At 40.3% G+C, this 26137-nt stretch overlaps 1 protein-coding gene and 1 long non-coding RNA gene across 4 annotated transcripts in view; one reads left to right on the top strand and one right to left on the bottom strand.

The window, feature by feature from the left end:
• Positions 1-26137, top strand: part of CLYBL (citramalyl-CoA lyase) — a 191201-nt gene that overhangs the window by 143613 nt on the left and 21451 nt on the right. For both annotated transcript variants that reach the window (XM_082218823.1, XM_082218824.1), the window contains exons 3-5: positions 17877-18065; positions 21983-22084; positions 23770-23863. In XM_082218823.1, the coding sequence (XP_082074949.1) occupies positions 17877-18065; positions 21983-22084; positions 23770-23863 (385 nt within the window). The remainder of the gene's footprint in view (positions 1-17876; positions 18066-21982; positions 22085-23769; positions 23864-26137) is intronic.
• The window catches only part of LOC309530204, a 155237-nt gene continuing 151439 nt past the window's right edge, over positions 22340-26137 (bottom strand). For both annotated transcript variants that reach the window (XR_014218675.1, XR_014218676.1), the window contains exon 2: positions 22340-22666. This is a non-coding gene — a long non-coding RNA (uncharacterized lncRNA). The remainder of the gene's footprint in view (positions 22667-26137) is intronic.

Raw genomic sequence — 26137 nt, 5'->3', positions numbered from 1 at the left:
TCAAACTGTTTAATGTTCATGTGTCACTATCACGGTTGTGCCAGCTTGCACCTGGCAGCAGTATAAACAAAGCTTTGGCAAGAGTTCTTTCCTTTGGGATGGAGACATCTGATTTTCAAGCTGAAAACATGTCAGTGTTGCGAGACACTCCAAATAGCCTGTTTTTTTTACCAGTACAGTAAATTAACCCGCCTAGTGTAGTGTTAAATGCTTTGCAAACACCGACTGGAGGCAAGGGGGGAAATGGCAAAAACAAACAAAAACACTTCGATAAATTGTTTGCCTAGCTTCGCTGAAAGCAAAATAGCAGAAGCTAAATAAGGAAGGGAAGCTGCCTGGGAATACAAAAGACAGAATGGCAGGATGGAAACGAGACGTTTTTGGGTCTCTGCCTGCTTTCCTGGAATGCGAGAGTGCCCAGGAAAGGCAGTGGGGCAATGCTGAATGAAAGAAACCCCTACAGTAAAATGAAATGGGAGATCTTCTGACAAGGACTTTCAGCCTTAGTGAACCGCTGAAAATTAAATTGATTGAACAAGCAGACTCAATGGCTGCTGCACCAGAAAATAATTAAAAGTGTGGATCTTGCAAGCATTGTCAACCTGTGAGACCAGCAGCACAGAAAGCATCAAATAAACGGAGCTGAACTGAGCTTTTAGGTCACATGTGTAGCAGCTGAAAAATGCAGTCAGAATAGATTGCAACTCTGCAGGGTAGGAGGTGTTTTTCTCTGTTCTGTCAATATTCTGTTCTACAGTGATATAAAAATGCTGTAAAGGAAGGAGGCGAGGATGATACACTAAAACCTAGCCTGTTTGTGCTTCACAGTGCCAGGATCCCTTTGCACAAATGCAGATATCGATGTTTAGAATACAGGGTCTGAAGGATCTCAGGTTTGGGGGTTTTTTTTGCTTTTTATTTTTTTAAAAAAACAGATTTCTGGCCTTTATCTCTGCAAATATATGTTTGAAAGGGGTGCAGAAAAATGCCTGATAAAAGCTCAGAGTGAAGACTGGCATCATGTTAAAGAAACAGCCACAATGGTTTTTCAGCTGTGGTGTCATGAGTCCAGACTTGCAATTCGCAGGATGGGCAATAGACACCAGTGAGCTGAATGCTGATTTAGATGTTTGATTTGTCCCCTTCTCCTCATACTTCAGGCAGGCTTCTTACTGTTTGAAACTGCAATTTTTAAAAAGCAAAGTATATATTGATATATGCATACATCCTTCATTTTATTTTTTTTTAAATGAGGCATGGTTGGGAAAGTGCTGTAGTGACATCACAGATATTATTAGCCTGTCACCAGTAGTGATGGATGAGATAATCTCCTATGGGCAGCCCAGAACCTCCATATACACTGTCCAGGCTTGCACTGCATCCCATAGAAGTCACTATGCGGTATGACTTCATCCCTGAGGCCACACTCCATTTTCTCTTGAGACAGACAGATGCCAACAATTACCCAGTCCCTCCACAAATGGGAGGCTCTTTGATCCAAGGGAAGCTCCATCAGTGGAGCAGGGGGGATTTTGTTTGCTTGCTTGCTTGCTTGCTTGCCAATTTAGCCACTCCCCTCCCCCATATCACCATCGGTGGGGTTGATGGGTGCTGATGCGGGCAGGGCTAATGTGCGCAAAGCTCATTCCTTTCCTGTTAACAGAAAAAGCTTGGTGTTTTCATAAGAGTTCACCCTCAGCTTGCAGAGTTGGTGTAACTGCACTGAGGGTGCTGTGTGCCTGCACGTTTTCATATTGCTCTCTCATACTTCCAACATTTTCCCAGTGAAAATAGGAATGTCTATTTCTATTTTTCCAGAAAAAGAGATGCCGAAACTCACAATGAACGCTTCCGTCGTTCTCTTAGAATGGCAGTGCTGCCCACCTGAGTTCTGGCGAGTTCCGGCTGATAACAATCCCTGGGGAACGTCCTCTTCCATACCCTCCAACATTTCTCCAATAAAATTAGGGATGTCCTTGGGGGAAATGGGACATTCTGGGATCAAATCAGAAACTGGGATGGCTTCTGTAAATCTGGGACTGTCAGTGGAAAATAGGAACACTTGGAGGGTCTGCTCTCTGAGAATTATACTTTGGTTTCAATGCACTGAACCCATCCCACTGCTTGGAAGCTCAACTATAGCCAACATAACAAACACCCTGGAAAAAGAAAGCATTTTCGATTTGGATAGGGAAAAGGACCGACCACATGAAATGTTTGCAAGAAACAATCAAGAGAATTCACCCAAATAGGGAAGTTCCTCACCAGACCAAAACGCTGGTCTGGTCAAAACAGTTCACAGCAATCGATGAGAGTTTTACTGAATTAACAGAGCTAGCAATAAATAACTTGTGTGTGCATGCATTTAGAAGATTTTGGACACTCAGTAAGCTTTTCTTTTTAATTAGTTTTTATTTTTAAAAAATCTTGTGTAGCAAAAAAAGTACATACAGCGTTCAATTCATAGAGTCGTTTTCACAGTTTGTTTACGTTTGGTATGAGACACTGTTGTCACAGGCACTTAGACAAGAGCTTCTGGAGGAAGTGATGACGCCTCTTCCTGATGTCTCTTCATAATCGATATGAGCCATTTGAAATTTTTGCACATCTGCATAAGATAATTGCAAGTTTTGATGTCAGCACTGACTGGTATCCTTCAGAGACCATTCTGCCCTCTTTCAAACTGGACCTTACTGAAAACATGCATAACTGTTGTCTTCTTCCTGGGGGTCCCGGGGTCAGAAATGGTATGAAGCATTTATTTGTGGGGGAAGGTTACATTTTCCACCTGATTTTAAAGGGTATCCAAGATTTGCAGACCTCTTTGAAAGTTAACAGCTCAAGCAAGAAACTGGGGAAAGGCAGGGAGAGAAAGAGAGCCAGGGTATATTTTTGCTGACTCTGTTTCTTCTTCTGCTACACATTACTGTCAAACTTCAGAGCGCACAGCAGTGCTCAAGAGCGGGAAGATCTTTGCTTGAGTGTCCCAGAAGCACACTTCCCTTTTGAAAGGAACGTTTCCTAGGAAGCGTATTTATCACGTATCGCTGCAATGCGAAAATGAATAAGGGTGAAGAGGTACAGGGTTGGGTTCTTCACTGACAGCGGATTTACTCATATGGTTCTGCTGCAGGTTTCTACCCACAGAACAGAAACTGAGTTCTCCAGGGCTGGGCTACAGCCACACCATGCCTTTAAAACCACATGGGCTATCTCCAAAGAATCATGGGGACTTTTCTTTTCTTTTTTAAGGTGCTGTAGCTCTTTGACTCCTGCCAACCTAGCAGTTCGAAAGCATGTCAAAGTGCAAATAGATAGATAGGTACCGCTCCAGCGGGAAGGTAAACGGTGTTTCCGTGCGCTGCTCTGGTTTGCCAGAAGCGGCTTAGTCATGCTGGCCACATGACCCAGAAGCTGTACGCCGGCTCCCTCGGCCAATAAAGCCAGATGAGCGCCACAACCCCAGAGTCTTCCACGACAGGACCTAACGGTCAGGGGTCCCTTTACCTTTACCTTTAGCTCTTTGACGGATAGACTACAGTTCTCAGGATTCTTTGGGAAAAGCCATGACTGTTAAAGTGCTATAAATGTGCTTTAAATATATTTAGTGAGAGGCCTTTATAAGTTGCTCCTAGGTTCATTGGGTTGCCCCAAGTCGGGCTAAGATCAAGTAGAAACGGGATGGAAGTCATGATATTTTTCTGTCATTAGGTGGGCTTTTATAGATGAACACATTCAGTATGTTTGGGCTTCTTAGGATATTTTTACTATGTATATGTACACACTATCCCAATCTCCACAAGCGGCCTGAAATCCCAGGGGTTCTGGGCATTCACCCTGGGTTATGCTTCTGTGGGGAAGACTGAAGCAAAATGGAGCTTAGTTTCTTTAAGAAACATGGTTCAGTAACACACATTTACACCTGCAAGTCTGCAGTGGAGGGGGTGCAGACCGTTATACCCCAAGAGTCTCTTTGGGGCTTCCTCCACCCTCACTGAGGTCCTCTCCGGTCTCCAGGGAGACTCTTCTCTCAAGTTACAAGGACTTTCCAGTTCTGTCCTGCCATTTCCAGGTTTGAATTTGAATTCTTTGTTTTTTCTCAGCACCGCGCATGTACATGGTCATGCGCAAGTCAATCACACATTAAGGGGGGCGCCTGTACATGAGAAAAATGTCTCTGAACCTCAGGGGAGGAGCTTAGTGAAGGGTTCCATCTCATGCTTCCATCCTGGTTTACCACTTTTGTGTCCCTGGGGACCAGAGGAGATGAGGGGTGAGTAGCACATGGGAATATGGCAAGGAGTCACATGTCTGAGTTCCTGGAATTAACTGGGTCCCTTGGTGGTGTGTTATTTATAGAGGCTGTCCTGGAGTCCCCACTAGAGGGAGCCAGCTCCTGCTAGTCCCCTCCATGTCCTGGGAACCTGTGTAGGAGATACCCTTCCCATCAAGTCCCCATCAAGTCCATGCTCTTGGGAGCTGGCAGTGCCCCGACACTGTGGCCCTGGCCTTCCTGCTTGCAGTTCAAACAAGAGTAGACTGCAGTGGAGGTGGATGGAGGCTCAGGCTGTCAAAGGCACTGAGGAACTCATTAAAGTAGCACATCTTGTGGGGCAATTAAAAAGGCAACGAAGAATCTGCTAAATGAGAACTTAAGCTTTTTGAAGTATTGTTGAAGGTACTCTAGGATTCTTGATTCTGACAACAGTCCGTTTTCCACACAAAATTGGTCAAACACGGGAAAAGCAGGGGCTACAGGCAGAGGAAAGGATGAAGACACAATACTGTGGTACCTTGGGTTAAGTACTTAATTCGTTCCAGAGGTCCGTTCTTAACCTGAAACTGTTCTTAACCTGAAGCACCACTTTAGCTACTGGGGCCTCCTCCTGCTGCTGCGCCACCGGAGCACAATTTCTGTTCTCATCCTGAAGCAAAGTTCTTAACCTGAAGCACTATTTCTGGGTTAGCGGAGTCTGTAACCTGAAGCATATGTAACCTGAGGTACCACTGTACTGTGTTTTGGAAAAGGGATATCTCTGTAAGAGATACCAAAGCGCTAATGTAACAGAGCATTTGTAAAACTGAGAATAAGCTTGCATGCTATCAGAGAGAAAACTACCAGTTCCAACTTCCAAAATTAATTTCTGGAATGACATGTTGCAAAAAAAAGCAGAACTGCCATTGAAAGCAACAGCCACATTTCCTTCAGTAATGTGTAGTTCAGCATAGTTTATGTCATTACACTTGTGTTCCGCCTCCCTTTGTCAGTGGCATATGCATAGAGGAGCGGGGGCTCTCTTTTATTCCATTCTTACTCGGTATGGTTTCTTACTGTGTGTCTTACTATTTTAAGAGGGGGAAAGAAGAAGTTAATGCAAGCAAAACCGTGAAAAGCATTAATATGGGTGATGTAACTAACTGAAGTATGAGAGAAATGAGAGAGGAGGTTTTTAATAAAACCATATGGAAGATTGATTTAGTCTAGTGATGATTTTGGAACCTATTAACCTGCCACTGAACAAAATTCAGGACTCAAAAGTTGTAAGAGTTTTCATTAGAAAAAGCAATCAATTGGAAGAATTCCCAGAGGCGTAGCCATGGTAGTGTGAATGGTACAGCAAAAGCAATAGTCTTGTGGCACCTTGAAGCAGTAGCAAATGTATTATAGCATAAGGTTCTGTGGACTACAGTCCAATTCATCTACTGCATGAAGTATTATCCTGGTTTACATGGGGAACACGTGGGAATGGCAGAGGAAGCCATTCAGCTGCCTGGGGTGGCATGCTTGGGGCGAGGCGAGCTGCCCATAGGGGCAGGGTGAGGGCGGGGTGAGCCGCCCCTAGGGGCTGGGCACACTACAGGGCCTCCGGAGTCTGCCTGCCTCCTCCCACTCAGCCACCCTACAGCTGGGGGGGAGGAAGCGGGCAGATCGTTTGGACAGTGCAGAGCCTGCGCGCGCCCAAGCCACCGCGTCACTCCCAGGAGAGATGCGTGGCTCGGGCGTGCTGCAAGCCCCGCAGTGAGTGCTGCCTGGCATTTTGTCACCCCCACAGTGATGACACCTGGGGCGGCCCGCACCCACCACACACCCCTTCCTCCGCCCCGGGGGGGGGGGGGCTTCTAAACAGTGATGTTAGAAGGAAAGGGAATGCAGAAAAGTACAGACAAATATAATTATGTTATTAACAAGGCCATTCACAAAAGAGCAAGTTGTTTATAACACAGATATATTGTCACTGGTAAGCCAATTAACACCTGTAGTGTGATTTAAAAAAAATAAAAATCCTTTGTCCCAATTTAACCCACAAGTGATAATATTGACTCCCTTAACAAATTGTACAGTGGTACCTCGGGTTAAGAACTTAATTCATTCTGGAGGTCCGTTCTTAACCCAAAACTGTTCTTAACCTGAAGCACCACATTAGCTAATGGGGCCTCCTGCTGACACCGCGACACCGCCTCGCCGTTTCTGTTCTCATCCTGAAGCAAAGTTCTTAACCCAAGGTACTATTTCTGGGTTAGCGGAGTCTGTAACCTGAAGCGTCTGTAACCCGAGGAACGACTGTAATTCAATTGTTTGCAGGAATAATGAGGAGAATATATATATATTCCATTGGGGCAAGGTCTCCAGTTTGGAATAACAGGGAGGATAGGAAATAACCATCACAAACTCTGTTTCGCTACATTTTTCCAGAAGAAATTTATGGACAAATTGTTCCTCATTGACTCTCCCCTCTCTTTAGCATCTTTTGACAGTAATAGCGATTATGTGTCTTGGTTCAATCCTCAGCTGAAAACCTGAAACAAAATGACCCGGCCTAGCCTGTTTCAACACTGGCATTTCTAGGAAAGGGGAACAGCTTGTAAAAGAAGTTCCAAGTTCTCTCTTTGGCACAAACTAATCCTGCCAGAGTAATGACCCTCCTTAGGAAATATGTAGGCTGACTTTGACAAAGGGAAACTGAAGCCTAGGGTATGGTGGCATGGTACAGACAAGAGACAAAAGCATCAGCAATGTCAGGCTGCATAAACAAACCACTACAGGGGACTAACATTAAATCATAATTGCATGTTTTATCATGTCAGTACTGTCACAAAACAGCTAACTCTGGCTGCGACTACAGTAATTAATTTTCTACTGCCATGTGAAATATATGGAGTTACCCTTAACTATCAGGCAGAAGCTACAATCTGCTTGCCACAGTACTAGATCAGATTTTTAACATTACATGAATTGAAAGGTACTGTAATTAACCAGTCTTGGGGTGGTGCTTTGTACAGCAATTGGTGCTTAAGTACCCCAACAAAATTAGATTTTAAATCCACGTTGCTTTATTATTTTTAGCTCTTTTAATTTGTCCATAGCTTTATGGTGCTTATTGCGTTCAGCCTTGCAAAAGCCACATGGTGCAGACCAACATTGTTCTTCGTTCATTTGCACATGCGTGTCTTCTCTCATTTTCGCTACACAGCAATAGAAGAATAGAAGGGTCTTTTGGATTTCCCCCTGCAACTTGATTTTATATAGTAAAAAAAAACAGACTCTAGTTGAGAAGGAAAAGCACCTGTGAAAAGACAACTCAAATACATAAAGGTGTATTTATAAAGGCACTTTTTTGTTGTAGCATCTGTAACGCGGGGCAAATCATAAGTATCGGTGTGATATATCCAAGAGATGAAAACGAGACTATACTCCTTTTGTTCCAAGTCCAGAAAAACAATTCTCAATAAAGACATCTTTATCAAGTCATTTCTTTATGACGGTTATGGTTTGTATTTCCCTTTACAGTTCTACATCCGTCCTTTCATACTACGTTGCTGTTTTGTTTTATTTTTACAAAATGCTAATTCAGACATTTGGACTTTGTAATAATGCATTTGTGCATTGCCGGCATTTGTTTAGGACTGTTTATCCTTTATAGTTTTATAAATGAGTCTAAGGGGCTCTGTCTTAGTTGTCACTTACTTCCCCCCAATCTTGCATTCTGTCTTATCCTATCCGACAGTAGAATTGAGACTACTCTAATCCCTAGAAGTTTGGAACTAATGAACTAACTGCTGAGCTGCTGCCACGGAGCTTGGTCCCAAGCTATACTGTACTTCACACTCGATTTATTCTCCAGATGGCGAGTCTCTGCTGCCCCGCTGCGAGGGACCACCTCTTCCACTGGAGTGTAAAAGTGGACGGATGTTGTTTTCTTTGCAGATTTGATAATTCAGAGCTGGTAACTTGTGAAGATGATTAGTTATTAACTTTAATGGATGCCAGTTGAACCAACTGCACGCATATTCTCTTTTTTAATTTCAGTGTCTGTTCGTTGTAGCGATGCTTGATTTATCAGCAGTGCCGATGTGGCCAAAATCACAGCGTTTCCCCCCCATTTAGTAACAGACCTCACAGGGCACCCAAGCTTCTCATCAATTCAGAGTTAGATATTAAAATGAGGGAATTAATATGATTATTGGTATAAATTTGCATTTTAAGGATCCCCTCAAACAGATTATAAGTAAACATTGTGTTGATGAATGTGCATACTTCACATTTTCTTTGCCATCAGTCTCCACATTTATAGAGTATGGAACCAGGGTGATGATTTTCGTAGGCTCATCCCAATTAATTAAACTTGCAGTCATCTGACCTGCTGGATGAAGCACTTTGGTTATGTAGCTGTTTGGAGAATTTACAGTTCTTCTAACTATAAAATATATTTTAACTGTCCTGGTAAGGGTTCTTAGTTGACTATAGAATGGGAGGCAGGCAACATTTTTCAGAGTAAGCTCTGAGTATAAAGCTCTGGTTTCATTGATTCTGGTTTAAACCTGAAATTTGTGTGTGGATATGATAATGCTAATAGTGTCTTATTGCAGTAAGAGCTCTCTGCCTGTACAACATGCTTTTCTCTATTTGGCCGGTTTTGTATGCAAGCAAGCCACTGGCAAAATCAGAATCTCCTGGGTAACTTTAGCAAAAGCTGAAGCTCTCATTTAGCAATTCCTTCGTTGCCTTTGTAATAATGGTCCTACAAGATGCGCTACTATAATTTCCTGTTACTTCTTCAGTGTTTTAAAGGGGAAAGATTTTAAATTGCTCCATTGCGTAGCACTTAGTCTTAAGTTTAATAGAATGGTCTTAAATAGTGCCGTAAGGCCTCTTTGCTGAAGCTAAGCAGATCTGGGTCAGGACTGTTCAGTGCCCGGATAGAAGACCATAAACTCCATGTTGTGATGGGTTTCATCAGGGAATAAGAGAGGGATAGAAATGGAATACAGTAAATAAAATAAGTGGAAAATAAATAACACACAAGTTGACATAAAAGCTTGCCAACTGTAAAAATTAAAGGAAAATGGGTTTTTTATCGTTTACATCTGTGTCTCACCCTTTGTGCAAAGAACTCAGGGTTATTTTCTTGCTGCGCTGAGAAGCTTGTTCTTCCAGTTGCATGCTTGTGAGCAAACTCAAAAAGCCTTTGTGTTAAAAACTTCTCTCAGTTTTCTAGCAGTTCATTCCTAGTGTCCTAATCCTAAACACATTTACTGGGAAATAAGCCCCACTGACTTTGCTTTGTAAATGTGCTCAGAATCAAGGCCTACATATTTAGGATCCAACCCATTGCAAAACACTGCAGCTGCTCAAATCATCATCAGAGTTACAGTGCATACTGCAAAGCAGCTGTCCCCAGCAGTGGACTGGGTGAGGAGGAGCTGGGAAGTGGTGGGAGAAGAAGCAACACGTGTATAAGGCAGCTACAAGTGTCTTCTAAGCCAGAGTATCAATAGGCCTTAGATCAGTGGTTCTCAAAGAGCGTGGCAAGACACACTGGTATAGCAGCAAAAGATGGCAAATGCAGAATCTGCAAGCATCCCTATTTCCCAGGGACAGTCCCGAATTAACAGAAGCAGTCCCAGTTTCTGATTTGATCCCAGAATGTTCCACTTTTCCTCGGGGTGTCCTATTTTCATTGGAGAAATGTTGGAGGGTATGGAGTTATGTGCCCCCCAAGCCAAGGAGATAAGTAACTATACACCCTTTAGACCTTTGAAGGCGGCCCTGCATAGGGAAGTTTTCTAATGTTGTTTCTTCTTCCTCCTCCTCTTCTTCTTCTTCTTCTTCTTCTTCTTCTTCTGTTTTTATATATATTGGAAGCTGCCCACAGTGGCTGCAGCAACCCAGTCACATGGATGGGATATTATTATTATTATTAATAATAATAATAATAATAATTTTATTGACATCCCTATTTTCACCGGAGACATGTTGGAGGGTATGCAAGTATGGAAGAAAGCTTGAAGGATAAGCAAAGAAGCATTTAAACATTTCAGTGTAGTAGAGTAATGGTCTAGTCTAGTCTTTTTTATTTTTAAGAAATTATATAGAACCAGAAACAGTATCCATGCCTCTCTTCAAGAGCATTGGCTATTCTTCTACAGTTCTTCATGACATATTGTCTCAGATTAAACCTAATATAAATGAGATTACCTGACAAATGCAAGCTCACACCTCTTATTCAGCTTGTATGCATACCAAAGGTACATATGTAAGAGGCTCACTTATTAATGTTATTATGTAGCTGCATGGCTTTATACTTTCTTGATATCCCATGATCATATATTATAAAGTAGTTGTGGTCTATGTTATTTATCAAGCACTGCTAGGAGTTGTTTATTTTTGTTTTCCAGTGTATCCTTTTTAACTTATTTATTTATACTTATTCACAGCCATACAAACCCATTACAAAATATATTTTATATAATATACAGTGGTACCTCTGGTTGCGGACGGGATCTGTTCCAGAGCTCCGGTCTGATCCCAAGATTTTCACAACTGGAGGTGCCTGTTCTGCACATGCGCATGGCACAGTAGAGCGCTTCTGCGCATGTGCACATGGCAAAACCCGGAAAAATACTTCCGGGTTTGTCATGTGCGTATCCCGAAGGATACATAACCAGAGGTGCGCGTAAGCTGAGGTTTCACTGTACTAAGATAAAATAGCTACTTAGCCTTAAAAAGAACAAAGTCAGAAAGAAGATACAGCAAGAAAAGGAGAGGGAAGAAGGAGAAAGTGAAGAAAATTGGAAAAGAGTAAAAAAAGTAAAAGGACTTCCAGCTCTCTGTTCTGCAGTGGCATGTAATATTCAGCCGTTAAAATCCAACCACTCTATGTTCAATCTTCAAATCCTAATATTGCCTGTTCATTTTCTCTCTCACACAAACGTCCATGATAAATTTCCAATCCTTGACAAATGTCAGTAATGATTTTTCTCTAATTAAACATGTTAACTTTGCCATCTCAGCCAGATCCAATAATTTTATCAGCCATTCTTCTATAGCAGGTAGGGCTGTATCTTTCCATTTTTGTGCATGTAGCAGTGTCGGCACTGTAGACATGTACTGGAGTAATCTTCCATAGCCAGTGTGGTGTAGTGGTTAAGAGCGGTAGACTCGTAATCTGGGGAACCGGGTTCGATTCCCTGCTCCTCCACATGCAGCTGCTGGGTGACCTTGGGCCAGTCACACTTCTCTGAAGTCTCTCAGCCCCACTCACCTCACAGAGTGTTTGTTGTGGGGGAGGAAGGGAAAGGAGATTGTTAGCTGCTTTGAGACTCCTTAGGGTAGTGATAAAGCGGGATATCAAATCCAAACTCCTCCTCCTCCTCCTCTTCTTTTCTAACTGTATGTCCAATAACCCTGGCCTCAGTTGAATACAGTGGTACCTTGGCGGTCGAATGCTTTAGTTGTCAAACAAATCGGCTCCCAAATGTCGGAAACCCAGAAGTGAGTGTTCTGGTTTGCAAATGTTTTTTGGAAGCCAAATGTCTGACACGGCTTCTGCAACTTCCGGTTGGCTGCAGGAAGCTCCTGCAGCCAATCGGAAGCCACACCTTGGTTTTTGAACCATTTTGGGAGTCGAATGGAGTCCCAGAACGGATTAAATTCAAGAACCAAGGTACAGCTGTATTAACCTTTAAAATCTGCTGTATCAATTAAGTATTTGTATCCAATATTTTTAAGCCTTTTTTACATGTCGACCAGGCATGATAAAAAGTCCCTTCATGTTCTTGGCATTTACAGCAAACACTTCCAGCAAATTCCTGAATAGTTTCTCAGGACTTAAAGGCCGATACATCACTTTACAAAAATTATCTTTAAGATTGTAACACAATTTAAATGTTAGCCCCTTACTCCACATATGTTCCCACTGTATTGTATCTGTATTGTACAACAAATAAAATTTCCCACTTAATCATGCATTGTTTAACCTTTCCTTCTTCCATTTCAATTTTCCCACAAGATTTATACATTTTTGCAAAATGTATGAAAAATTGGTGTGGTGTGCGCAAATTTTTATTCTGAAAGTGTGGCCTAGAGAAAAAAGGTTGGGAATCCCTTCCTTAGAGTATATTCTGCATTTCCCCCTGACTGGAAAAATAAACTGTAGCTATACAGTACAGGCATTGGAATATTTTCCTCTGGTGTCTTTGAGGGGGTTGGGAAAGATGCAGTCCTCACTATTAGCATTCTATGAAGGATGCTTCAGTTATACTCCCTACAGTGACAGATGCTGAAGACCACTCTACTCTAAGCAATGTTCAGACAATGAAGCAGTTGATGAGCACATTTTCTTATCCAGATTAGTGAACGTGGTGCCCTCCAGACTGTAACTCCCATCATCCCTGACCGTCAGGTTTGATAGGAATTGAAGGCATCAGGTTGGCTACTCCTGTTCTCTTTTTAGCTGAGAGTTTCAAATATCTTTATATTAAAGGGTGCATCCATAGTGAGTGTTTAGTATGGAATTTATTCTTACTACAGTGGTACCTCGGGTTACAGACACTTCAGGTTACCAACTCTGCTAACCCAGAAATAGTACCTCGGGTTAAAAACTTTGCTTCAGGATGAGAACAGAAATTGTGCTCCGGCGGCGTGGCAGCAGCAGGAGGCCCCGTTAGCTAAAGTGGTGCTTCAGGTTAAGAACAGTTTCAGGTTAAGTACGGACCTCCGGAACAAATTAAGTACTTAACCCGAGGTGCCACTGTACTGCTACTAATACTATTACTGTTATTCATTTTTGAGCCTCTAAGTGGCTTGCAAAATTTTAAAAGCATAAGCAATAAACATAACATAAAATCAGGAAAAAAATACATTGCAACAAAAACTATACAGTGGTACCTCGGGTTACAGACACTTCAGGTTACATATGCTTCAGGTTCCAGACTCCGCTAACCCAGAAATAATACCTCGGGTTAAGAACTTTGCTTCAGGATGAGAACAGAAATCATGCTGCGGCGGCAGCGGGAGGCCCCATTAGCTAAAGTGGTGCTTCAGGTTAAGAACAGTTTCAGGTTAAGAATAGAACTTCAGAACGAATTAAGTTATTAACCCAAGGTACCACTGTACAATAATTCAGAAAATATACCCAGTAAAACAGTAGCATAAACTTTGGCAGCAGAATTGTGTCATCAATAAATGCAGAATCATCATTCTTTCATTAACTCTCTTTTTATACGAGACACCTGCGTGTGTCTTGCGTTTTCCACGTGGTTCTTCCAACTTTTTTCAGAATGCCAAAACTCTCATCTTTTTTAAGAATGGAAGAGCAGCACAATGTCTGCAGGTATAGATGCCTCTTGCACTGATCTGCCATCTTTTTTTAAAGAGCAATTTGATGCAGGAAAGTGACCTGCCAAGAAAATGACCCTATTAAAACACAGCACCCTGTTCCAGAGGGTTTCTCATTATGAACTTGTTCATTATTTTTTAATCAATTGTTTAAATAGCACTAAAATGGCCGAGAGAGAGAGAGAGAGGTATAGCTATTACACCATAAATCTATAGGGGGAAATTCAGTGTGGCAATTGTTCCATCAGCATAAGTTTTTCAGCTTGTCATTCAAACAATTCTCCTATTAGTCATATTCTCCCCCTGCATGCTATTCTGGGGGGTTCCACAACCCCTCCAAACGATTTTTTGTGGTTATGCAGGAAAAGGTGAATAAAAACCCTGTTACACTGGCTGCTGCTGCTGTTGATTTTCTTCTCCTATATTTTTTGATAACGATGCTATTATGAGAATGTCTTTTATTATGCATTTCTCGTTATTGTAATTGTACTTATATAACTGTTTTGATTTTGATACTGTATAGATATTCTGTTACATATTGACATTTGTGTTCCGTTTTGTAATCCACTCTGCGGCCTTTTGACAATTGGCAGCATATACATTTAATTAATAATAATAATAATTCAGTCTCACCCATGGTGTTATATTTCTGAAATGATTTATTAAAAAAAAAATGTTAACTAGCTTTAACTATATTGCTAAGATGGCAGAACCAGGCAGAGGGCCTTTTCAGCAGTGGCGCCCGCCCTGTGGAATGCCCTCCCATCTGATGTCAAGGAAATATATAACTACCTGACTTTCAGAAAACATATGAAGGCAGCCCTGTTTATGGAAGTTTTTAATGTTTGATGTTTTATCGTGTTTTTAATATTGTATTGGGAGCTGCCCAGAGTGGCTGGGGAAACCTAGCCAGATAGGCGGGGTATTAATATTAATAATAATAATGGCAGTGATCAGAAACTTTCCCTAATTCTTCTTGTTGTTGTTTTATCACATGCTTATGACTGGGAAACCCAGCCAAATGGGCAGCATAGAAATAAATTACTATTACTATTAGGCACTGTAACACCATAATACAAAAAAAATAGTATTGTCGTGTTATAGTGCTATACCTCTTTTTCACTTAAATAAAAAGAAACAGCAGAGATAATTTCAAAAATTTTAGCAGCACCATGAAAAGATGTTCACCACATTGGTAAATCAGGCAAAGAGCTTCAAATCACCCTCGTCCACAGCAGCTAAACCTCAACACTTGTATGGACAAAACACCTTAGAATGTACACGTTGGGCAGGGGGGATTCAAAACTCCTGATAGTGTGGAAAGTCAGTTCCAATTCAGGTTTACAATGGAAGACCAATGACCAAGTAGTTTTTGGAGCCATGACACATGGAAGGATCTAGCCTCAAACCTCCCCCTATGGAATTTCTCAAGTTCATTTCATATGAGTCGCTCCATACAGAGTGATCTATAGGGGGAGATAACAAAAAGGAATGTAGGCTGAACATACCTGGAGCTTTTGAAATCCTCAAACTTGTGAAGCGGTGCAATCTTATGGTTAGAGCTTAAAAACATTTTGTAAATCACATAAAGTTGCATCTGATAAAGTGATAGTGGGACTTGTTGCTAAGGAATAATAATTTTCTTTAAATGGACAGAGCTAAAATATAATGTTTCTATGAAAATCTATTATCCACCCAACAGATGGCAAGAGCGTATAATCTCTCACAGTAACACATTTTTCTTCTGAAATATGGAGTAGGGGAGTAACTTGATTGCTGGCTGGTTATTTTGAGGTATGTAGCAGAGGATGTACATATTTGGTTTATGAAAATTACTCACAACAGCAGACCGAGGCCGTAGTTCTTACTAAGGCAGTAAACCTGGGTCTGAGCTGTATTCTTCTGACTGCTGGTGGAGGCCCAAAATAATTGATCATCAAATGTTTCCCGATATAAAACTATTCTTTCTGCGTAGCAGATTGGTAGGGCTGCAGCGTTTAGTTGTTAAATTGTTTCCATTAAACTTTGAATTGCCCTCAATTAATTGGGCAACATGCTTTTTAATTAAAATTAAAAATATTTTAAATAGATTGGATCCAAAGTGGAAAGATGACTAGGTCCAGCTCTACCATTAGACAGAGTGAGGCGAATGCCTCAGGCGGCAGCCCTCTCATTGTTCCTTTTAAGCCCTCTTGCCGCTCTCCTCGGTCTGAGAACAGAGTTGTGCAGGCCTCATGGCCTAGCCTACTCCCACTTTTGACTCAAGCAGCAAAATGTCTTGCTTTCCCCCTGCACGTCTCCAAAAAAAGCCGTTCCAGAGGACCAGGACACTCCTAAAGAGTGTGGGCTATGTCCCAGGGGACTGCAGTGGCAGAAACGAATTGTCCCAGACTTGGCAGAGGTACCACTAGCAAGACTGTAAAAATCCACCTGTAAAAATATCATTTGGGGGCTCAGCGCCACTTGTGATCAAACCACATTGGCTTCTTGTTTCGTTTTGCTTTTTTAGTAAAGTAAAATAGGGCATGTTTTATCCTTCGGAGCATACTTTGTCTCAGGAGGAGGATATGTGGCTAATCTTATGCCAAATAAGATGTCACGTAATGTTCGGTGCAAATGAGAAGCAACCTCACAATAAGATTTTTTGGAGGGAGGGTTATTTGAGTGTTAAATCACAATGTGCTGCTTTTTCTTATTGGAAGAAACCCCGCTGCTGGGTTTTTTAAAGCAAAGGGAGCCATCTCCCAGCCATAGTATGTCGTAATGAGCTGCACTCCTAATTCTATGTACAAGCACTACCATTCTCTATCCATCTGATAGGCACATATTAAAGCCAGTGTTTGGGGATATAGGGGTGGTAGCTCCAAGCTGATGATTGTTTTGAGTGTCATTAACTTTCTCCGTGTGTCACACTAACCGGGTGAGGGGCCATTGGTTTCTTCTGTCTAAACTTATCCTAATTATTAGTCTCGTAAATCAGTGCACCATACAGCTGTCTTAAACTGGTCTTGGAGACCTTATCCTGATCGGTCCTGACAACTGTAAGCTACTGTTTCCTCACACTGTTTAACTCAGACCACATTTTGCAGCCTCTTCTGCCTCTACTCCCAAGGTCGGATTGGGATCCGTCTGGTTTAAATCTAATGTTTTGTGTTGTCTCGCTGACTGGCTTTGCTCTGGATACTAACTTTGATGATTTTCCTCCCTCCTCCCTTTCGTTTGCCTGTTTCCTTGATAAGTATTTTGGGGGGCAAATGGCTGCATATTGTTAACACCATTATCCATTCTCTCCCCCCCCACCCCCTTTCTTTAAAACATTCATCAGTCAGAAGCTTTAAAGTTTTATTAGTACTATAAAAAACTCTTCACAAATGAAATTGCTTTTGATAAGTGTTCATTTTGACAATGAGAATTTGCTAAGGGCTGTTGCCAAGTTGAAGGAATTTGTGTTTTGAAACTGAAATTGGCAGGAAGTCGAGAGTCCAGGCACTTTCTTGCTTTCAGTCTGTCTGAATTTCTGTCTCTGGCCCAATAAAAATGTTTTATTTCAGCAACTGCTCAATTATTCAGAAGGAAAACATTGTTCAGATGCGCTTACTTTTTCTTCAACGTTTTCTTGTGTGTGTGTCAGTTTGAGCATATATGTTTGGATTTGTTTATTTCAAATTGCTTCTGTAAAAGCAGAATGCATGTGTGCCCTTTGTGGGAGATTTTTTACTCCTGCAATTATCCTGCTCTTCCTTCAACGTTTCTGTTATAAGTTAATGGAAAGAAGGAGAGTAGTCCAAGTATGGGCAGGTTAGGAGAGTGTATACAACAAAATGCATAAATAAATACAAATAGTGATATTGCTAGTATTTACAAGAAAGTACACTGGAGGAAATATTCTCTTAATGTTGACATTTAAGTTTTTCCTTTTGGACACAACTCAGACCACAATCCTATGCATTCTTACCTGGAAGTAAGTCCCATTGAACTAAATAGGACCACTTCCGAGAAGAAATACAGAGGATTGTGCTGTTAGCAGAGTATATATTAGATTCTTTCCAGTCATATAATTGTATACATTTCCCCACAAAATTAGTAATGATGACTTAGAAATGGAATATTAAAGACACTGGGTCCATTAAAATCATAACACGCTGCATCAGTTTAATGGCTTTTCATTATTATTTAAAAGATGCCCAAGATTCAGAAAACTGCAATAAATGTACAGTAGAATGTGAAATTAAGGGTTCTTTTTCCTTCTCAACTCTAGGCAGAAGCAAGAATGACTAGTGTGAAAGCACTTGAAGAATTTGAGTTTGGTCGGACTGAGAAGTGTGTTAGGATCAATTCGGTATCCAGTGGTCTTGCTGAAGAAGATATAAAGGTCATTTTGCAATCCAAGGTTCTCCCTACAAGCCTCATGCTTCCAAAAACTGAAAGTGTTGAAGAAATAAGATGGGTGAGTAAATTGGGATTCGTCACTATCTCAGCATTAGATTAAGATCTTTGCTACTTTGTTTAGAAAGAGGAGACTTTGGGACTTGTGGATTTAGCTCATGAGGCAAGTAAGAAATATCTCTAGCCACTAGTTGAATTCATCCTTACCATCATCTGCTTATTAGTAAACATTAATCAATCAATCAATCAATCAATCACTCCTAGAATCAATCAATCAATCCTAGAAGCCTCTTGCATATATTAAGCAAATTTGTCCCATATTTCAAAGAACAACCATTTCAGGATAAGAGGTATAGATTGAAATTACATGCAGAATGTGTGTTTTAATTTTTAAGTAGAATTAACTGGCTTGCATACTGCTTTAATAAGCTGTGCTGCCATTAAGGCAAAGTAAAAATGTTTTAAAATCAGACCAGCTTTTTTCATTGTAGTAAAACCTCACTGACTGTCATGTAAATGTATAGCGTACATGCCCTGGAAGTTGGAAACCATAAGTAGATGGAGGAAACATTTTAGCAACATATGAAAAAATTATGGTGGAGACAAAAAGTAAAGGTCACTCCTTAGGGCAGCCAGAAGAACAAACAGGAAGCTTTTAACTAGTGTTTTTAATTAGCACAGATATTATTTCCTGTCCAGTTCTCTATTTCTTCCTTTTTAATTGCTGACAGGTGTGTTTGCATTTCATGGCTGACTTTTCAGCCTATAAAAACCTGAAATGTAAATGGTTGGCATGTCAAATTACTTAAGAAAACTTTGAAATGGGCCTAATTATGCTATAATTGTTCAAATTGTTAAGGAGGGATAATTTTTATTTAGTGATACCATTATTTCTGAGAAATACCACTAAAGTCGCAAGGCTTCTTTATCCTGTTTTCATAGTTTGAGGAACACTGAGGGAGAGATCCATAGAAGGTCTATAAAGAAAAACAAAACTAGATAAATCTGGTAGTTTGTATTCTAACTAGTTCCACATCTAACCCTAAACTTATCTTATTAGCCTTTAAGGTTCCATAAGGCTCTTGGCTGTTTTTGCATACCCAAGACATTCTGGGTAACATTGAACTACTATTGACGGCTGTTAAATTCATTACATGTTAGTGGGGGGGCAGGAAACACAACCTTTTTCAGAGGCTGGGAAAACTGAAGTCCAGCTACGTAGAAACATCCAAAAAGAATAGTTCTGTTTTCAGTAACGCTGTCTCCAAAGTGGCACGTTCTTTTACTAAGGAAGATCCACAAGGCCTCTTTGTTGATTTTGTACAGCGGACTAACACTTCTGGAGTTTGCTGGTTATGAATATTCATCTTGCCATTCCAGCGAAGGCCTTTGGTGTTACCCAATATGTTTTACCTTGATGTGAGAACTTCAGGCTTTCTTTCTAATTCATGCTAAGAGGAACATGCTTCTCCATGTTTCCTCATCTCTGATTTTTAATTTCCAACCGTTTTCCCTTCTGGAAATAAACCAGCGCCAACCTTTCGACACTTCCCCTACCTCCGTTAAAGTCTTCTGTCTAGGGAGACCGATCAAGTTCAGTGATATTTTTGGCTTTGTTTTAAGTGGCTAGTGAAATGGAAAGCTACCTCTTTTTTTCCCTGTTTATTTTTTCCCCTTCATTTTTATTTATGTGAAGCATAAAACCTGGAGGCTGATGCACAACTAAAAGATGGGCTTACTTGTTTTCTTTTGTGTGAGAATCTCCTGCTCCCCTTTTGTCCCTAGTGTGGGTACTTGTTTGACTGGCATGGCTTATTGGACTATAACAAGCGTAACTCTCGCTCCTTTGTCATGGGACAATTCTCCCACAAATCCTGAACAGTGGGCATTCTTCCCCACACACTATCGGGTGTGCACTGGAATTGAAAGCATTGCTAAGGCCTGCTACTTCATCCCCTCCCAGAGCTTTGTTTTCCCCCCTCCCCCTTTTTTCCTCTACCCCCTCTCACTGAAATGAAATGAACACTTTACCAGGCCGGAAACATTTAATCGTCTCCTTTTGAAAAAAATTAATTGAAACTTCTCAACTAGTTGCCTTTTGTATTTGGTGCTAAAAAAAAAAATTAAAAAATTGGAGGAATAACATTGCTTGATTAAAAACTCTCCCTTGCAAGTTGCAAAATAAAATGCATTAAAAAGAAATATTTAAATAAACAAACAAACAGATGGGTGTGTGTTTTTTATTTTTCAATGGCTTAGCACACAAAAGGTTTGCCAACTTAAAATTAACCATACCTGCTAAATTGTTTTGTTTTGTTTTGTTTTTTTAATTATCAAGGCCGGACAAAGGCATATGTTGGCTTTGTTTTATTATTATCGTGCTGTGATTTTGTGCACCTTTCCTTGGGAGTAAGCCCAGCTGAACACAATGGAGCTTACTGCCACGTAAACATGGGTAGGACCGGGCTGCAAGTGTCTTCCCTACCCCTCTTGCAATTCCTTTGCATTTCACGCCATACTTTGAATGGCAGCCTCTCTCTTAATTCCTTATATATATTCTGTTGCACACCAGCCTGTGGAAAGGTTTGACAGGCAACTGTGGCAGCAATGACGACACCACAGGCACACACACACACACACACACACACACACAGTGAGGATTCACCCTCCAAAAAACCCCCCAGCATTGCAGCAAGGTATGATTTATTTTGGGCTTAATGTAAAGTTACTGCAAATTGGTTGGAAGCTTTTTAAAGATTTTGGTGATTAGATTTCCCTTTCTTTTGGGGAGGGGTGAAGTTGGAGGGGGAGCTAAAAGAGGAAATAACACCTCTAATCCAGCTTCTGGTAAATAGGCTGCCAGCTTTTAAAATGAGTTTCCTTTCTATTAGTAAGAATATTATGCTAAGCCTTAAGCATTAGTTTTTTATGTTGCCATAGCAGCCTTATTCCTGCAGGGTTGTGACCTGCGATGATTACAGTACAAAGCTTATAGGGTCTTGAAACCCCCTTTGAAGATGAAAAGTCTTTGATGGTTTATATTTATGCAAATCTCTTAGATATGATTTACCCAACTGAGACTGAATGGAGAGATGATTAAAATTCCCTTTTCCTTTGATATCCATTAATGGTTAAATATTCCTTAAATATAAAATTGATGCATTTCCCCCCCTGTCTTTATTGACTAAAATTTCTTTAGCATACCTGTGATATGTTTATCTTCCAACACATTACTAGATCTAGACAGACATAATAGATTTACAATATACAGAGGTAGCTTTTCCTCCCCCTCCCTTCTCTTTTGAAAGGGAGAGAGAGGGAGAGAAAAAAAATCTGTACAAGAGCTTTTGTAATGTTTCCAGATGATAGATTTTGGAATTTAGGCTACCCCACCGGCAGCTCAGAGCTAGCTGTGAACTGGTCTCATGGAAAAAATTGGAGAGCTTTGGTCTTCAAAGAATTAAACTTCCTTTTTAAAGGCCCTTCCTAGGTAAGCTAAAAAAAAAAAAATTATGAAGAAAAGACCTCTGGAACAAAGGGTGACGGTGCCATAATGAATAATGTGAGTCCCACTTTGGAAGGCTGGGGAACATTCACAGCCGTTGTCAGTGTCAGACATGAAACAAAACAGAATGTCAGGTATATCAATTCTACTTTCTTTTTAAGAGCCTGCTGATTTGCATTTAACTAAGTCAGGGTGATAGGTGTTAGGCAAATATTTTTGCAAGTAAAACTTCACACTCCAAAATATACAGTAATGCGGGCATTCTACAGGAGATAGGCCTAAGAGAACAGACCTCTTTGAAAGCTTGGCAGAGTTTTCTTTTTTATTTATTCCCCCCCCCCTCAGCACTCCAGGCTTTGTTTTCTCTGTTTATTTGTATTTCACTTCAATGGAAAGTTTAGATAAGTCGTACCATTTTATAGATTTTATTTTTAATAAAAACGAAACTGATCATTTCCCTCTGCGGTGCTTAGTTTACAGAGAAATTTGCACACCATTTAAAAGGCCGGGTACTTGTAGAACCTATGAATTTCCTCCCTTTTGTGGAAACAGCAATGGGCTTACTCAATTTTAAGGTAAGAAACATCAATATAATTTAGCTGACATTTCTGCTTAAAGCCATATATCCGTTGAATAAGTCACATAACTGGAAAAGGTGGGTTAAAACGCCACTCCATTTCGTATTTTATATGAATGCATTTATCATTTATTTGCTGAAATTCCAGTGCCACATAATACAGTCACATCCTACATAATAGTTCTCTTCTGTCCTATTTTGGCATTTCTTTTTTATTTCCTTTAAATCCAATAAACGTGTGTAAAAAGATATAGCGGCTGTCAAATTTTTATTATTATTTCAGGAGTCTTATTCTAATATCTTGAAAGCACCTCTTCTATGAAGTTCTGAGAACTGATAACATTTACAACCACACACAGAGAGCCCTTTGCAGTCAATGGTAAAAAAAGTACCTTCTGTTTTCTACAGCCCAATACTGGATATGCACCAAAAAATGGCATTAAGGATTGTGGAGTTCTTTTTCATCTGCCCTCCAAAAATGTCATTTCTTTTCTCTTCCCCCATCTTTTGCAATGTGAACTTGATGTTGATCAAATCCATGCAAATGGCCTCCTATTCTTGGCATCCAGCCTGTGTGTTTCTGTGGAGGAAAGATATTAACAATGATGAAATTGAAACTAGAGTGCGCCACAGCCATGCCAAGGTTTCCTGGAAAAGTTTTGTGTTATTAGACGGAGCTGCTGGGAGGCCCTTGTGGCTACCATGTTGATAGGCACCGCATTTTTAACAGCATGTTTGAAAGATAGTTTTCGGCTTAAATTTAAAGGATTTCTAATTACACATGTTCATATCTAGCCAAGATTTTACTTACTGGTTTGGTTTTTATTTTCAAATTCACGCACACAAAAAGAAAAAGCGTTAGTAAAGTCAGCACCGAAAAATACCGGCTAGCATCCAATATCCTGGTGCAACAGGATTTGTATGAACCACAGTGTATAAAAATAGGTATATTTGCAACAGTAATCATAATAAAATAAACTGTAGCTCTGTGCTTTGGCAGGCAAATTCTAGCTAGCTATGAAGCATTTCAATTTGCAACATTACTTTTTTTTTAAAAGAACAATGATTACACAGACATTACAAAGATTAATACATTTAACAAATCCCAAGGTGTTGCTTTTTAAATTATTAATTTTGCTACTTGTTGCACCTTATATATCCTAGAATTGTATTAGTTTCATTGTGTAGTTTTACCATTGGTTAGGAGCCCCACCCTACGCTGCCCATTAAATAGTGATTAGAAGATTGCATCCGCCATGACGGTCCATCAGCAATGTATTAAACCAAAGATACTCCAGTCGTGGTTCTATGCAGGTATTATTCATGGGGTGCAGGAAGGATTCTTAAGCTATATGCAGTGTCCACTTTTGTAAATATAACAGACTGTTTACAGTTATCATTCAGAGGTTGTTGGCGCATGACAAAGCTCTGTCCTAAATGCAAGGACAAAAATGTATATATGTATTCTGTGCTTTAAGCTATACTGGATAGATCTGCATTCAAAGTATACTTTTTGTGCAGATGTGTAATTTGTTATTATTACTTATTTCTCACACATTATGCAAGAAGGGTCTTGACAGCAGACCCTGTCCCCAAGGAATTAATGTAACTGTATCTTTCTGGTAGGGAAAATGATTTTAAACAGCCTGCTGCTTGCGTTTAACATTTTTGTTCCATTTAAAGGAAGTTTGCGAAGCAACTCTGAGGAAAGGACCCCAAATTGGCCTTCGTTTGGATGGAGTCATCTTTGGAGGCGAGGATTTCCGTGCCAGCATAGGTGCTCCCATCCCCCCCCCTTTAAATTAACAATACAGTGTTATAATAACAGAACGGCCACAATACTAACAACAACAATAAGATATTCTGCCACAGACCTACACGTACTGTCTCATTCAGCCCACTAAAATCAGCGGGGTTAAATACATCTAACTCTTTGCCATTATTTTAAAAAATGGAGCCTACTGCTCTGCCTTTACTAACTTAGCAGGTATACATTTATTTGTCTTGTCTCCTGTGCATCTTCCTAATTCAGTTGTCATTTTTTTGAAATCTAAAACCTATTACAGCTGTGCTTTTACAGAAACATATTCTGCTTATTGCTCTCCAACTAAAAAATTAAATGCAGTGACTGTTGAAATCACGAGACTAATTTTGTAATTTTGGTGCACAAAGAAGCCTATTGTTAATACTGTAGATAGTTTTAACAATCTCTTGCATGCTTAGTTCTGTTTTAGTGCATGCATCTTAATACTTCCTCCAGGAAAGCAACTACACCTCAGTGCCTTTCTGCCTTGTGATGTCACAATTTCTCCAAAAACAACGTCAATGTCAGAATCTCATTTCTGTATTACGTTGCTATGACAGACATATCTGCTAAATATGTACCTTCTGATCTGGTTCATCTAATCACAACTTTTTGAGGGCAATTCACATAAAAGGAAGCAATATTTTAAATAATGAGGCATAACAAAGCCTTCATTTATTCCTGATAAGATGGCAAGCAAGGTCAAAACAGTGATGCTCAAGACAAGAGAACAGATTATTATTTTTTCACACAAGTGTACATCAGATACTCTTTGGGTTCAGCAGATTTTGTGGATGCTTTTTTTTAAAAAAAATCTCAGAAGTCAATCATAGTTATCAGATGTTTCATCCAAGCATTTGAGCATGAACATTTATCTTGGGCTAAAATTTTAACTCAATGGAGTTCTTTCAAAGTAATGTGTGTAAGATCAAAATACTAGACTGAGACAGAAATCTTAAAAAAAAACACAAAAAAACCCTAAAGCTGTATTTCTACCACTTATTTCAGCCCCACTGAAATAAATGGGACTACTCTAGATTAAATGGTTGTAACATCTCAGCAGCCATCAAATTGATGCTTTTGGTGCGATACATATTGATATCAGCAATATCTACAGATATGCAGAAGCAAATTAAAGGTGTTACTGTTAGTACCGGTAACTATGAAGTGGTTAAGAGCTTGGGACCAATTTATCTGAAGTATTGTCTTACCCCTATATATGTCCACTCAGCTCCTTCAATCTGCTGAATCAGTGCCGTGTAACGTTCGACCCACATGTTTAATGATGGTTCGGTGTGGCAGCACCTATCTACTGGAACTCCCATTGATATTATTGATATTATTATTAGACAGGTGCCTTTTCCGTCTTGTTTTTGAAACTTGCTAAAAGCTTCATTTAGGCAAGTCTATAACTCTGACATTTATTTTAATGTGTATTTTATTATGTATATTTTTATATTGCTGATTACATCTACTTGTTAAGAATTTCTAGGTCAACTCATCGGATTTTCTTAAAGAAATATTTTGTGCCCACTTGGAGGCTTTGCTGATTAAGCAGTATAGAAATAAGTGTTCAGTAAAATAAATTAGAAAACCGAATTCATATTTCCTATTAAAGAAAAGCACGATGGGGGGGTGTCTTTTGGCAAGATCCAGAAGGCAGAGCATCTTCAAATGCAGCTTACCTCCAACTCAACTTGCTTATTTGTGGCTCAGTTGGGCTCAACCATCTTTAGGTTCCCCCAAAGCAGCTGGGCTGAAGACATTCCTGTCCTGTGTGACTTGCTCAGCCAGCCAAGCCAAGGCCTGTGCAAGTCCCCCCCCAAAAAAGGGCATTCTGGGGCATGGCAGGGGCAGGACAAGAGAGAAGGGATTCAGGCTGGATCCCAAGTCCATTCAGGTCAGTCATGTGCCTTGGCAATCCAGCATAAAATACTACAGTATTTTAATGGTTTGTTTTCCCTCTGCCTGGCTTAGGGAACGGGGTTTGGATCTGGTGGAACTTTCTGCTAGCTGAATTTGCACCAGCTTCTTGGGCATAGGATTGCTCCCTACACAGAGCTTAATGCTCGGGCACTAGGGCTTGATTTTTAAAAAAGGACCAACGTTTCATTTCAGAAACAGAAAGAAAAGAGTCTTTTGCAGAAGCAGCTTTAATATTTTGTCTCCAGCAACAAAATATCCTTGCAGCTGCTGCACAGAAATTTGGCGAACAAAGCTCTTCAATTTTTTCCTTCCTGTCTTTCG

Source organism: Podarcis vaucheri (genome assembly GCF_965113315.1).
Source record: "Podarcis vaucheri genome assembly, chromosome: 4".
Classification (NCBI taxonomy): Eukaryota; Metazoa; Chordata; class Lepidosauria; order Squamata; family Lacertidae; genus Podarcis; species Podarcis vaucheri.
Note: the sequence above shows the minus strand (reverse complement) of the source record. Positions and strands in the feature narration are given on the sequence as shown.